Source organism: Canis aureus, chromosome 17, assembly GCF_053574225.1.
Source record: "Canis aureus isolate CA01 chromosome 17, VMU_Caureus_v.1.0, whole genome shotgun sequence".
Lineage (NCBI taxonomy): Eukaryota > Metazoa > Chordata > Mammalia > Carnivora > Canidae > Canis > Canis aureus.
The window spans coordinates 58,302,900-58,317,522 of NC_135627.1; the positions used below are offsets into that span (position 1 = coordinate 58,302,900).

General features: G+C 32.8%; 1 protein-coding gene and 1 long non-coding RNA gene across 4 annotated transcripts in view; one reads left to right on the forward strand and one right to left on the reverse strand.

The window, feature by feature from the left end:
• LOC144288082 (uncharacterized) overlaps positions 1 to 14,623 on the reverse strand; it is a 120,499-nt gene that overhangs the window by 88,993 nt on the left and 16,883 nt on the right. Inside the window, exons 3-4 of the long non-coding RNA XR_013356028.1 lie at positions 11,509 to 11,570; positions 9,185 to 9,249 (exon numbers count right to left, since the gene is read on the reverse strand). This is a non-coding gene — a long non-coding RNA (uncharacterized LOC144288082). The remainder of the gene's footprint in view (positions 1 to 9,184; positions 9,250 to 11,508; positions 11,571 to 14,623) is intronic.
• Positions 1 to 14,623, forward strand: part of RB1 (RB transcriptional corepressor 1) — a 144,810-nt gene that overhangs the window by 41,531 nt on the left and 88,656 nt on the right. For 2 of the 3 annotated variants that reach the window (XM_077855718.1, XM_077855719.1), the window contains 6 exons: positions 1,265 to 1,303; positions 2,270 to 2,337; positions 6,662 to 6,772; positions 9,170 to 9,312; positions 11,478 to 11,555; positions 13,973 to 14,082. In XM_077855718.1, coding sequence (XP_077711844.1) covers positions 1,265 to 1,303; positions 2,270 to 2,337; positions 6,662 to 6,772; positions 9,170 to 9,312; positions 11,478 to 11,555; positions 13,973 to 14,082 — 549 coding nt within the window. Of the gene's footprint in view, positions 1 to 1,264; positions 1,304 to 2,269; positions 2,338 to 6,661; positions 6,773 to 9,169; positions 9,313 to 11,477; positions 11,556 to 13,972; positions 14,083 to 14,623 lie in introns of those variants that run through there. The other variant, XM_077855721.1, reaches the window with a different exon arrangement.

A 14,623-nucleotide genomic window follows, 5' to 3' on the forward strand; every position in this document is an offset into this window, starting at 1 on the left:
AATTTAAAAAAGAAGGGGTGTGTGTGTTAAGACTTGCCTCTCCCCTAGGTATCTTTTCTGTGTCACTGCTCAGGAGATCAGAATGGGAACAGTGTCCTCTTCTCTTGGAATGTCACTTTTGCTTTAAGAGTGTTACTGGGAAGAGGTAATAGTCCTTGGTCTTTGCAAATTGCCTTTCATGTCTGAAACCTCTGTCTTGTGAACTAATTGGGGTAAGAGAAGTCAAGGCCTCCGTATTTTTGATCTGCTGTGCCTGTGATAGAACTTTTGCCCTATGAGTGGGGCTAAGTGGAGGAAGGGAGCCCTCTAGCCTGGTATAGACTTTCTGCAACACAAAGCTGGGAGTAAATAGAAATGCTCATTACTTTCCTTTCCCAGAGTGATAGTCCTAGGCTGATAGCTGGGGAGAGAGGGAGTCCTGTGTCTTGGCTGCACCTGCCCAAGGTAGAGCTTCATGATGCTGAACTGGAAGGGTGGAGGAAGTGAGTTTTGCTTTGAATTTCACAGACTGTTTTTGAACTTGCCAAGAGTTAGTAGATTTTCTTGAAGAAATGTTTCCTTTTTTTGCTTTATGCCCTTAGAATTTCTAGAGACTTTAAATGATTTTTTAAGTAATTTCAACCAATTATAGTTATTACACTGGGGAGCAGATCTATGGAGATTCTTACTATGCCATTGTCCTAAACAAAGGCTTTATAATACTTTTAAACAGTTATTTTATTAAGGCTAATAGTTAAATAAACTTTTATGACCTGTTCTGGGATTCTCACTAGATGAAGATTTAATTACAAAATGTATTCTGAGTTACAAATGCACATATGGAATCCAGTCCTTTTGTAATTAGATATTACAATGATATGTGAAATGTCATGTATTGGAAAAAAGCTACCTTAACTTTTTAAATGGTGCTATACTTTTTTGGTCTTTAAAATGTATACTTTTTAAAAAAGATTTATTTATTTTGGGGAGAGTGTGTGCATGAGTAGGGGGAGGGGCAGAGGAAGAGGGAGAGAATCCCAAGCAGACTTGCCGCTGAGCTTGGAACCCAACGCAGGGCTCCATCCATCAACCCTGAGATTAGGACCTGAGCCAAAACCACGAGTTGGACATTCAACTGACTGAGCCACCCAGGTGCACCTAAAATGTAGATTTCTTGAAATAAGATGAATAAAGCATGATAAAATTGATCCCTAAATTATGAAAAGAATTTAAAAGTAACTTTTAAAAAAGCCATAATGTTAATATAATTATTTCTTCCTTTTAGGACATGTGAACTTATATATTTGACACAACCCAGCAGTTTGTAAGTAGTTCAGAGCATGTTATTTTTATCTTTTTGGTTTCTTAAAAGATTTTTCTGGAAAAATCACAAACGTGTTGATAATGCCAGGGTTAGTTTGATTGATTATAGCGTTCTACTTCATAAATTAAGGTTGTAGATTTAAACCCTATGCAGATTACTTATCTTCTAAACAAAGAAAATGATATGAAATATCTGCCCTTTACTACAAGGAGAACTAATAGGATGGAAGTTGATTCAGTGCAACATATCACCAGTTCTGGGAAACATGCAAATTCACTGACTTAACCTTTTTTTAGTGTTTGTTATTGGTACTTTATTAAGACTGAGAGCATAGTTTTTGTGTGTGACTAAATGTGAAAGTGTATATTAAAATTTCCAAATTATTTATTTAAATGTATGATATATACTCCAATAGAATACCCAAGTAAGAGCTCTAGAGATTTTCTTTGGAAACAGAATGAGTAGTATATGAGATTTTCTGCCTCACTGAACTAGTAGTATTGAAGATGATAGATACAAAGGGAAATTATAAGTTTATTAATTATATTAATTTATTCCAGTTGTTAATACCAACAGGTTATCAAGGCATAGTGTTAAATTGGTAAACTAGAGTCACCCAAACCTGTATTTTTCTGCTTAAGTGTTGATTTTAATTAGAAAAGAGCAGAAAAGTATTAATTAGAAACCAAGTACATCATAGTATACCACTTCCTGTGCATCTTTTTAGATTAGAATATAAATATTAAATATTTCTTTTATAAAACATATGCTGCTTTATGGGCTAAATATAAATATCTTGGTAAAAACACTAAATTGAGGCAACTTGAGTTAATGTGGAAGTTGTGCATTTAAAATGGATTGTATTTTCTTATGCAATCAACTTAGGCCTATAATGTAAAAAAAGGAAAAAAGATAGTTGGAAAACTGTCAGAATAATTTTTTTTCTCCTTTCTATTTGTTTACTAGGATATCTACTGAAATAAACTCTGTGTTGGTGCTAAAAGTTTCTTGGATCACATTTTTACTAGCTAAAGGTAAAGTCACTATGTCTGTTACATGTTAATGTTTCAAATGTAAAAAAATTCTTTTGGACTAGGTTCAAAATTTGTTATTCAGTTTAATGTTACTCCCCCACACCCCCCAATCCTCTGTGTGGCTTGTTACCTATTAATAAGTTCTTGTAATTCTGGCACTGTAAGCAACTTTGGAAATTTCTAATTTTATTTCTGCTTTTAATATCCTTTTATTCTTCCTTTTTTTTAAAAAAAGTTACTCTTCTTATTAAAATGATACATATTCATGATACATAATTCAAGTAATAAATTATTTTATATAGTTTTACTCAAACTTTACAGAAGAAAATAACAAGAGAAATGGGAGGAATTACTTAAGTTTAGATCAGTGTTTTGACACTTAAACAGTATTATTTCCTAGAATATTTTTCTAAGATTATGAAAAAGCATTACTAAAAAAATTAAGGTTAGAATCTTTATTGTATTTAAGTTTATGTTTTGACATAAAGCAATTTATATTAATCTGCTTTGAAGAAAAAGACTGTTAGTACAGTATTACCACTCTTCCTGTTACCTCTCCATCCCCCACTTTCAGATTTGCTTATTATCATTACATTACCAATGATAATGACATTTATATTCCATTCTATAATTATAATTACCTGTTTAGTCTCACTTCTGTATATCATTGGATTCTAAGCTTATCACCACTCGTCTATTATAACTTCTCCATTTCTGAGTTCTTTATTTTGATTCATCTTTAGCTGGCTGGTTTTTACCAAGAAGGAATTTTTCAAAAAAAGGTTTTGGGCGCTATATTCCCTGTATTTGTCATGTTTATGAATCATGTCTGTAGTCTTTATACTTGAAGGACCACTAGGCTGTCTATGCTATTCTTGTGTCATACGAGTTTTCCTCAGGACACTGTTTTATGGCATTGAACATTGCTGTTGAGAAATAGGAGACTAGCTTTAATTTTCCACCTCACTCACTTTCTGAGTACTTGATTTTTTTTAAAATTTGAGGCTCAGTACCTTAACTAGAATAGCTCTTGATTTTATTATTCCATATTTTTCTTCTAACACGGTACCTCTGTTTAAACTGCAGGTTCTGCTCTTCATTTCAAAAAACTCTTAACACACTGCATTTTAAAATATTGTTCTTTTTTTAAAAATTTTATTTATTTATTCATGAGAGACACATAGAGAGAGAGACAGAGACAGAGAGGCAGAGACACAGGCCAAGGGAAAAGTAGGCTCCATGCAGGGAGCCCGACGTGGGATTCGATCCCGGGTCTCCAGGGTCAGGCCGTGGGCTGAAGTCCACGCTAAACTGCTGAGCCACCTGGGCTGCCCCTAAAATATTGTTCTATTCAGTTAGGTATTATTCTGTTACGTTTCAGGAACTTAACTATCTTATGTTGGATTGTTTTTGTCCTCCATATTTACTTTCTTTTCCCTTATTATTCTGTTCTTTGGTCTTTTTCTTATTTATGAACTGTTTCTGTCTCAAGCCTTTCTTCTGTTTTGAGTTAAACTATATTTTAATGGTGTTACTTGGTTCTCCATTTTTCCTTAGCTTTTTGTTGTTTTTATACAGTTCGTTTTTTATTTCTTAGTGCAAGGAGTCCTAGGGCATTTTCTTCTGATAGATTATCTTCTAGATTGCGTTCTTTCTCTGACTTTTTCCTTTTGTATGTTGTGACTCTATATTTTCTTTTCTGTAGTATGTTTGCATAATCGCTGTGCTTCTCGCCTACTCCCTTCTCCCCATGTTACTCCCTCCCCCCATGTTATGTGGGCAGCCCTGACCTGATTACTTTCTCTACTGTGGTTGGTATGTGATGTTCTGTTTTCTCTGATGTAGTGTGAATAAATCTCTTTTCACTCACTTTGCATTTTTATCTTTGGCTGATTGTGTTTTCTAAAGAGCTACAAAATGAGTACAGCCTTTTTTTTTTTTTTTAAGATTATATTTATTTGACAGAGAGCACAAGCAGGGGGGAGGGAGAGGGAGAAGCAGACTCCCCACTGAGCAGGGAGCCCGAGGGAGGGGGGGCTCCATCCCAGGATCCCAGAATCATGACCTGAGCTGAAGGCAGATGCTTAACTGACTGAGCGACCCAGGCACCCCTGCATGTACAGGCTTTTTATTATACTTTTAGTCAGAAGTTGAGAGAGAAAGTGGAGAATTCATCTGGAATGATATGAGTCTGTCGTTCTAAGATTTTTGTTAAAATGAACTCTAAAATAGAACACTTCTAGTGATAATTACATCCTGTTTCCATAGTGGGATTGTGTTGGGATTTGGATTGGTCCCCAGTTCAGCATTGCACACTAGAATCTCTGTGTTTGTCAGAAAGTTAGCTTTTGTTTATTTCTTCTGCTTTACCTTATCCCATCATTAGCAATTTCTACTCCCTCCAAGTTAGAAGAGAAGGTGAGGATACTCTGAATCAATAGCTCTCAAATTTGATGTTGTTACTGTCACTTAGTACATTTTTTTCATTTTATTTAATTGGGTATTGGAGGACAATTCTTTGCTATGACTTTACCCTACTATTTTTAACTCCCAAGTCCTTAATCATTCTTTACCTCTGTGGTATTTCTTAATAATTTCTAAGTCTATTACAAATATGTTTGCAGTATACATATGGATCCTAAAAAACCTACCTGATGCAGGGTTATCTGTTTTCTCACATAATTTCTATACTTTCAGTATTTGTTTGGATTATTAATGGATGAGCAATCAGATACCAAGAAAATAGTGAGCCAAATTAAACTTCTTTTAAAAATATTACACAGGGGCAGCCCCGGTGGTTCAGCGGTTTAGCACCACCTGCAGCCTAGGGCGTGATCCTGGAGACCCAGGATCGAGTCCCGTGTCGGGTTCCCTGCATGGAGCCCGCTTCTCCCTCTGCCTGTGTCTCTGCCTGTCTCTCTCTCTCTCTCTGAATGAATAAATAAATAAATCTTTAAAAAAATATATTACACAAAAAAATAAAATAAAAATATTACACAGCATAGAACAACAAGTAAATATATCATCGCTGTATTTGATCATGATTTGCATACCTACCCTATTTTTTTCCTCAGGTATTATAGGCAATTATTTCCTTAAGCTTTCTAGTTGTGTATTTATTGTATTAACTTTATAGGATTTTGTGCTAAATAATTACTTTATAGATGACTTTTCAGTTATATGCTAATTTTGTTTTTTGATTGTTAGCTCATTATGGCTTTGGTTATTGTAATATTTTGGAAGGGGTTAAAATAAAAAATATGAAGCTTCATAAATAAATAGAACTAAAGCTTACCATGTATCATACTTAAAAATTATTTTCAGGGGCAGCCCAGGTGGCTCAGTGGTTGAGCATCTGCCTTCAGCCCCAGGACGTGATCCTGGAGACCTGGGATCGAGTCCCATTCCGGGCTCCCTGCATGGAGCCTGCTTCTCCCTCTGCCTCTCTCTCTCTGTCTCTCATGAATAAATAAATAAAATCTTTAAAAAAATTATTTTCAGAAATAATAAATTCCATAGCTCTTACCAAAACTGGAAATAAGTTTAAAAAAAGCAAAGACTGGGGATCCCTTGGTGGTTCAGTGGTTGAGGTCTGCCTTGGTGGTTCAGTGGTTGAGGTGGTTCAGTGGTTGTGATCCTGAAGTCCCGGGATCGAGTCCCACGTTGGACTCCCTGCATGGAGCCTGCTTCTCCCTCTGCCTGTGTCTCTGCCTCTTTCTCTCTCTCTCTCTGTGTCTCTCATGAATAAATAAAAATAAAATATTTAAAAAAATAAAAATTAAAAAAAATAAAGCAAAAACTGGGATGCCTGGGTGACTCAACGGTTGAACATCTGCCTTCGGCTCAGGTCGTGACCTTTGGGTCCTAGAATCGGGTCCCACATAGGGCTCCCTGCATGAAACCTGCTTCTCCCTCTGCCTTTGTCTCTGCCTCTCTCTGTGTCTCTCATGAATAAATAAATAAAATCTTATTTTTATTTTTTCTTAAGGAAAAAATAAAAATAAGCAAAAACCAAAATGAATGTAGACATAGGGCATGAACTATAATAATAATAATAATAATAGCTAGATGTAAAATTCTCATAGTAGATTTATGCTTCATTTATAATTTCATAAGTTCATATATTTGTATGTGTATTTTTATATATTTCAAATCTGAGTTCTTGCAAAACAAAAAAAAATTTTAAGTTCTTTAACATGCCTCTAGCGATTCTGGAACAAATCAATATGTGCATATTCCCATACCCACAATTCTCCCTGACTTAAACATCTCAATCTCAATCTCTAATCTGTTACTTTACATTATAAACCTCTTTTATTTTCAGGGGAAGTGTTACAAATGGAGGATGATCTCGTCATCTCATTTCAGTTAATGCTCTGTGTCCTTGACTATTTTATTAAACTCTCACCTCCTGCATTGCTTAAAGAACCATACAGTAAGTATTGTACATAATTTATGCATCTCCTACATCATCACCCAACAATTGTTTATTTAATGTTGACTAGGACCAAAACATGCTTCTAGAGCTGAAGGGATGATAAAAAATAAATCAAACATGGACTCTGCCCTCAAGTAGTATAAGATATAATAGTAGAGATAAAACAAGTAAGGTAGTCATCAGTAAGTAGTCTGGGCCAAAGTACATTAATACTATGAGAGTTCAGGAAGTGTGGAAGATTTTTAGCTGGAGAAGACCAAGGAAGATCATATAAAAGAGGTGGATTTGAACTGAGTGTTGAAGAGTAGATAGCATTTGGGTGTTAGGGGAAGTTGTGGTAGGATATTCTCAGTAAAGAGGAAGTTAAGAGGTAAGACAGAGATAGGAGTGAAACTTCATGAGAAAGAGTAGTTCATTCTGCAGGAGGAGATTACCTAATTTGTGTTATTGGATGCTACGATTATTATGTGACTAAATTTTTTTTTTTTTGCATGTGAATTGTAATTGATCTACCTTATTGGGTCATGAGGTGGGAAGTGTTTTTAAATGAAAGTAACTGTTACTAAAAAAACTGAAACATAAAAAATAAAAAAACAACTGTTGCTGGAATAGATAGCGTTAAGGAAAGATGAGTATATTCCTCTTAAAATGGCATTGTTTCTTTTGGTGGCATCAACAGTAGAATTTCAAAATCACTTATACTACAGAGAAATGTAAAAAGTAAAGCTGAACTGATCCGTTGGTCCTAAAATGATTAAAGTATTAATAATACTAAAAATAATAGAGGACAATTCAAAACATGAAGTCTCAGTGTTTTTGGAAATGCCTGAAAAGCTGAAGCCTAATTAATCTTCTTGAACAATAACCTCATGAAAAAATGAAGTCTGGAGCCGAATTTTGAAAATGTGTTGAATATGGTTTGACAGGAAAAGGTCAGTAGCAGAAACCACATACAAAACAGGAGAAAAAAAATAGAAAACAAATATATTTTAAAAATTTCTGAGTCTGTCAAGATGATATTTTTTCTCTCACTTTTTTTTTCATTGTTACAAATTTAGTAAGTTGATGTCAGATATTATTTTAGGTTGACAGGCTTTGTTCTTTCGGATTATTCGAAAGTACATTTTAATTCTCCAAGTGCTGTCTTAAAGAGAAACCAGGATAAGGTGATAAATTGAATAAGGTAAACTTTTAATTAACTTTTTATTATGGAGAATTTCAAGTGAATATAAGAGTAGACAATAGTATAATAACCCCCATGTACTTAATTACCACCTTCAGCATATAACTTTGGTCAGTCTGTAGCCCCATCTGCTGTCCAGTTGCATTAACTATATTATTTTGAAGCACATGTTTGCCTACCATTTCATCCTTATAAATTTTAGTATGTACCTCAAAAACAGTCTTTTTAAAAAGCATAATAACTACCATTATCACACCTAAGAATCACTTAATAGTGTTTCCTAACTTAGTACCACCATATACCTAGTTAGTGTCCAGATTTTCAATTGTCTTATAAAAGTGATTTTAAAACTTTTTTATAGGTTGGCTAAATCAGAATTTAAATAAGATCTTTACCTTATGATTGGTTGATATACTTTGGAGACTTTTAAAAAACTTCCTTCTCCATTCATCTTTCTCTTTTTTTCCTTATAATTTATTTATTAAATAATTAGGTAGTTTATTCTGTGGAGTTTCTTGTGGTTTAATTTTTTCTGATTGCATCCTTTTATATAGTTTAGTGTGTTGCTGTATTCTGTAAATTGTTGGTCAGGCCTGGAGGCAGTTAATGATTTTCATATCTAGTCATCTGTTACCTCTTTAATAGCTGGATTCACTTTCAGTTTGAACTGGGAATGCTCAAAGTAATACAGGAGATTTTTTTAAATCACCCTTTATTATATTATAATATTTACATACTTTTTTAAAAAAACATTATTTATTGTATTTGCTCAAACTTTAAAAAATTTATTTATTTTTATACTATGTCTAGCAGTTGAGTCCATAAATACTTATTCTTTTTAAGACTCTTCAAGATAGAAAAGATTTTTTCCTCTTTACAGACTGAGTATAGGATACATTTAGAATTAGTTTTTAAGTTGGCTGTTTCCCTTGCCTTCTCCATATTTGCCTATCAGGCTTTAAGTATTTTATAGTTTCTTTTTTGGACTAGTTGGGGGTAGAAGAGAATAGGGATGCCAAAAACTATTATCAGTACATTACTTAAAATAGATATTCAATAAATAGATGAAACTGTTAGCCTTTTAATGAAGCCTAATAAATAAAAGTAGCAGAATGTTACTAAGATTATTTCTGATCTCCCAAGTTAGAATACTTCATTATTTTATACAGTGGAATGTACAATTGTTCTTATCTAATTTACCATTTTTACAGAAACAGCTGTAATACCTTTTAATGGTTCACCTCGAACACCAAGGCGAGGTCAGAACAGGAGTGCACGGATAGCAAAACAACTAGAAAATGATACAAGAATTATTGAAGTTCTCTGTAAAGAACATGAATGTAATATAGATGAGGTAATTTAACTTCATGATTTCTTTAAAATGAAGTAGATTTAGATGTAAGTTCTTCCTATCAGTATATACTTCTTTCATGACAAGCTTGCTTTTGTAATTAGTGCCAATTCTTTTGCAGCAAAATATTTAGAAAAAAATTTATTTTTCATATTCACTTACTTTGATTTTAAAGAGAGGTAGCTCCCTTACTCAGGAATCACTGAAAGATACATCATTATGGCAGTAGTTTTCAAATGAATTTGTTCTTTGATTCCTCTGTGGTTACTGATGATTCCTAATGTTTTAAAATACCCTGCTAAGAAAACCCTGGTGTTTTGGTTTAGTGATAAGTAATATCAACGTTAAATTTCTGTTCAGCCTACACGCCCTTTCCAAATATTACAGTAGATGTTAAAGGCTGGTAGAAAATACACATGAACACCCTGGAATTGCTTATCTTGTTCGTAGAATCTGGAGTGTTGGAATTGGAAGGAATCCTAGGAATCATGTACTCAGTCAGCCTCCTTGTAGTAATGAGTCAATGAGCTTCTAGAGACTGATAGCTAATTACTAACAGGGCTAGACTTTGGGAAACCTGCTACCAGTTGTTCCTTTCCGTCTGCTATGCTGTTTCTCTCCTAGGTTGTTATATTGCCCACAGTTCACTACCACCAGATAGTTGTATGAGATGTCGCTTCTTTGAAATTTTTCTGTCAACTCTGGGAAAGAATGGAGTATGATCTCAAAATCTAGTTTAAGAAGTATTAGAGTGGTTTATCGGGCTATCTTAATGTTAGCACTGTGCCTTTTGTTTATTTTAATAAAGGTATAGCTATACACCTATGGTTATAGATTTATCAGCTTTATACTTCTATATTTATTTTTTTACTTTTCTATAATGACAATCTTTGCTAATAAGCTGAAAAATGTAGTTGAAATATTTTTTTTAATCCAGTCTATTGCTAACTCCCTCAAGATAATGAATATATATAAATGCAGTTTTCTAATTCCTGGTTATTAATCCTCTGGCTTTCAAAACTACTTATTAAATTTCATTTCTAAAATCAGGCCTAAGCCATTTAAAATTTTTTCATTTTAAATAACTTTTTGTAATTTAGAATATAGGAATGATTTTTAAAGTACAGCTGATTAAAAACTTTGGTAGTATTTGATATTAATTGACACTTGATTATTTAGATATAGCATTTTTAGTTATATAACTATTGGTTAGTTACATTTATGGCTATATAATTATTGGTTAGTTAACACTAAATGGTTAAGTAGAAATACCCACTTTGTAAATACTCAAGTTAAATGGGAGTTAATCAGAAAACAAAATTAGTATTACAGAAGTCTAATTCTTGCAATATATTTATGAGGTTGAAGATATAAACTGATATTATTTCCACCTTAATAAATGTAGACCTCAAATTTGTAAAAGGAAGTGAAAATAAGTGGTTTAAAATTTTGTAACACACACACACACACACACAATTTTGTAACACATTGCCAGTATAGCAATTTTTAGCCAGGAATGTGACTCAGGTTTCCTGATTACAGCCTTTATTATCCGTGTTAAATAAATGTAGGGTGCTTTTGTATGAAACTGCATCATTCTACAAAATATTGTTATTTGATTTTGAATTGAATTACTGGGTATTCTTTAGTGTGTGAAATTATTTTCTGGTGAAACAGGTTATTCTCCTGAATTTATGCTAAAATAATTGACTTGATATTTCCTAAGCTAGCTATCAGATGATGAGTGTGAAGTGGCCTAAAAATATGCTTTAGGAAGAAATCGGAAACAGTCTAAAGAAGAGTCTTGCCTGTGATGATAAATTGGGTTTAATTCTAGCTCTCCCCATTCCTAGCTGTATAACTTTGGTCAAGTTGCTTAATTTTTTCAAGCCATCTTTTCATCATCTTTTAAATATAGAATATTGAAGTTGGTTTCAATGGATTTTCTTCTTATAAATCCTATTTCATTAACAATTCTCTACTCCCATTCTAAGACTTGAAATCTGCCTCACATAATTAAAAAGTAAATAATTGAGTTATAAACAAGCATCGTTAGGTTCAATGTATGTCATTGATCAGTAGTCAGTTAACACTTTCATTTTAGTGTTAATAATGACAGATTAAGTTTTTTTATTTTAATGGCTATGTTGTAACTTTATCTTTTTCAGGTGAAAAATGTTTATTTCAAAAATTTCATACCTTTTATGAATTCTCTTGGAATTGTAGCTTCTAATGGACTTCCAGAGGTAATCTGAAAGAAACTTAATTAGTAAAAAGTTAATGCGTTTTGGGAGGGAGAAGTAGCTAATTTCTTAAAATTATTTTTTATTAAATTTTTTTTTCTCAAGAAAAGAAACCTAAGTAGAATTTTGGTGAACTAACTTTATATAAGTAATAGAAAAACTTTTTGAATATATATATATATATATTCAGATATATAAATAAGCACCATTTGTAATTTGCACTAGGAATTGATTTCTACTGAAATTTTTCAAAAATCTTAGTGTAGGTTTTTGAATTTCTGAATGCCATTATAGTTAAGTATAACAAAATATGCACAAATTTGATTCTAGTTTGGTACACATCCTTAAGCATAGGTAGGATCCATGGATTGATGCCCTCAACATGATTGGCATTACTGTATTGTGGAGCATCTCTTTTGAATATTTTAAACTACTTAAAGATAAATTCTGTTGAAATAGCTGTGATTATATTGCAGAAATGTTTTACCTTAGTGGTATGCCATCCATCTGTCTCTTTTCACATTTTGCCTCAAATGTCTTGCTCTTCAATGAGAACAGAACAACTGAGAACTTTTTGTGGTAAGATGAAGTATGTGGAGAAAAGGATGCTTAGATAAATGATGAAGAACAAGTACTCAGGGATAAACGACTGTTTTAGAAGCACCTGGCATTAGTTACCAAGACCAAAAGACATGAAGTCGGTTAGTCTGCTGATTCTGTGACCCAATTTGGTGGCTAGTCCTTGAATTAATAAACTTATTCATCCAACAGTTATTTATTGAGTGCTTAATATATGCCAGGCATTGTGCTAGATATTATTCATAAGAGATTTAACTCAGTCACTGTCATTAAGGTGGTAGTGGGAGAAAGACACAGAAATGGGACACTACAGGAGTCTGCACGAGTCTGATAGAAGTATGAACAAATCACTGTGATATCTCAGAGGAGGCCATCTAATCCGAAGTGGGGCAGATCAGTTTTGTGGAAAACTTTGGAGGTGTAATTTCTCAGCTGAGTAGCTTTATGAGAAATGACATTTCTAGTATTAGAAATTAATAGATTCAAAGGGACAGTGATATGTGATAGTGTGGTCTCTTCAGTGAACTCCAACTAATTCACTAAGATTGGGATGCAGGGCAGAAGACTGGTAAGATAAACTAGAGACAAGTAAAGAGGCCAAGTGTATTATGGAGTTTTCTTATCAACTGATGTACCAAAAAAAAAAAAATAGGCTGTTCACAACTGTAAAGAATCTTGGGGACACATTGTAATTTTTCTTCTTTTAGAGTGGATTAGTTTTATTAGAAATCTTAAGATAAACTTTACATTTACACTAGCACTTTTCATATAGCATTAATAGCTGCCAGTCAAATAAGTGATTGATAATTAGTGCTTCACTAAGATCAGGCAGGAACAATGATTAAACTTAATCAACATGAATAACTGTTCTACCTAAAAACCTTAAATAGACAAAAAATTTACATTTAACTAGATTTCTTCCTGCCACTCGTTTTGAAATACAATTTGAGTTCTCTAAGGTTAGAAACACTCAGACTTTAAAAGTCATAGCAGAAGTCTGCCAAATATAGTTGTCCACTGGGCATTCGTTTTAAAATTATGATTAGAAAATTATGAATCAGAACTTGTGATAGAATTACAGATTCTAGCAAATGAAGAAGTATCTGAGATTAGAAATACATTGTGCAAATGTGTTAATTGGGCTAATACTCTTGCCCAAGATACTTAACTAAAGGAAGTTAGAGTGCATCAAAGGATTTAGAAAAGGTAAGCAGAATATATAATCAAGAGGATTTGTTACTTTTGAAAAATATTTTTAGGGCAGCCCCGGTGGCGCAGCGGTTTAGTGCCGCCTGCAGCCTAAGGCATGATCCTGGAGACCTTGGATCAAGTCCCATGTCAGGCTCTCTGCATGGAGCCTGCTTCTCCCTCTGCCTGTGTCTATGCCTCTCTCTCTCTCTCTCTCTGTCTTTATGAATAAATAAATAAATAATTTAAAAAAATAAAAAAAACAAAAATATTTTTAGATTGATAAGCATAGTGGAGGATTAACAGTGAGGGATATGTAGGATGTTTGGAGGATCTTGACAATTAAGTGGTTATAATATCACCTATTTTTGTCTTACTGAGAGTCTGTCTCAGTACTGTTTTGTGTTATTGGTGGTCATTGTCTACATAAAATTCTAATGAATGAGGTGCATGCATAAAATCTGTTTTAAATTGGAGTTAAAAAATAGGAAAGTTTTAATGTCACTTAGATATGCTTTATTTTTATTGCATGTGAACTGTGTATATTATAAAAGTAAGTGTGTACAAAGATTTCTTTACATCTGTACTTCTGTGGATTGGAAAATGTAATGATACAAAAAGATTAATTAATCATCAGTTTTTTTTTTTTTGAGGTGGAAAGTCTCTCTAGACAATATGAAGAGATTTACCTTAAAAACAAAGATTTTGATGCAAGATTATTTCTGGATCATGATAAAACTCTTCAGATTGATCCTACAGACAGGTACTTTTTCTTTTTTTTCCCTGGCGATAGGTTCATTTTAATATAGATAGATTACATAGGTTTTTGTTTAACTTCATCATCTTTAAATTTCATTTATAATAAGTTACTTCACATGCCTTTCTGTAAAGCTAATAATAAGGTAAACAGTATTCTAAGCATATAATGTACTAATAAATAGAGAATTTCTCTGAATTGTTCTCTATAGCAACTTTTTTTTTATTAAGCTGAATATAATTTTAAAACATATACTAAAAGAAAATTGTTGCAGTAATTTACTTAAGTGGTAGTCTCTTTCTTTGGCCTCACGCTTTTTTTTTTTTAAACTATTATTTTCTTGTTTTTTTTTTTAAATGTTAATATGAAAGTGTATTCTCTTGAATTATGTATAATTATAAAGTAGGAATGATTAAGAGTAATTACAAAAAATTCAAATGATTATAAGTATGTTTAATTTTATGTCTTTACCATAAAATCCTTTAATTTGTAACTGAAAATATATACAATTTGTTGGTTAAACACAAAATGTTTTTAAAATGTTATT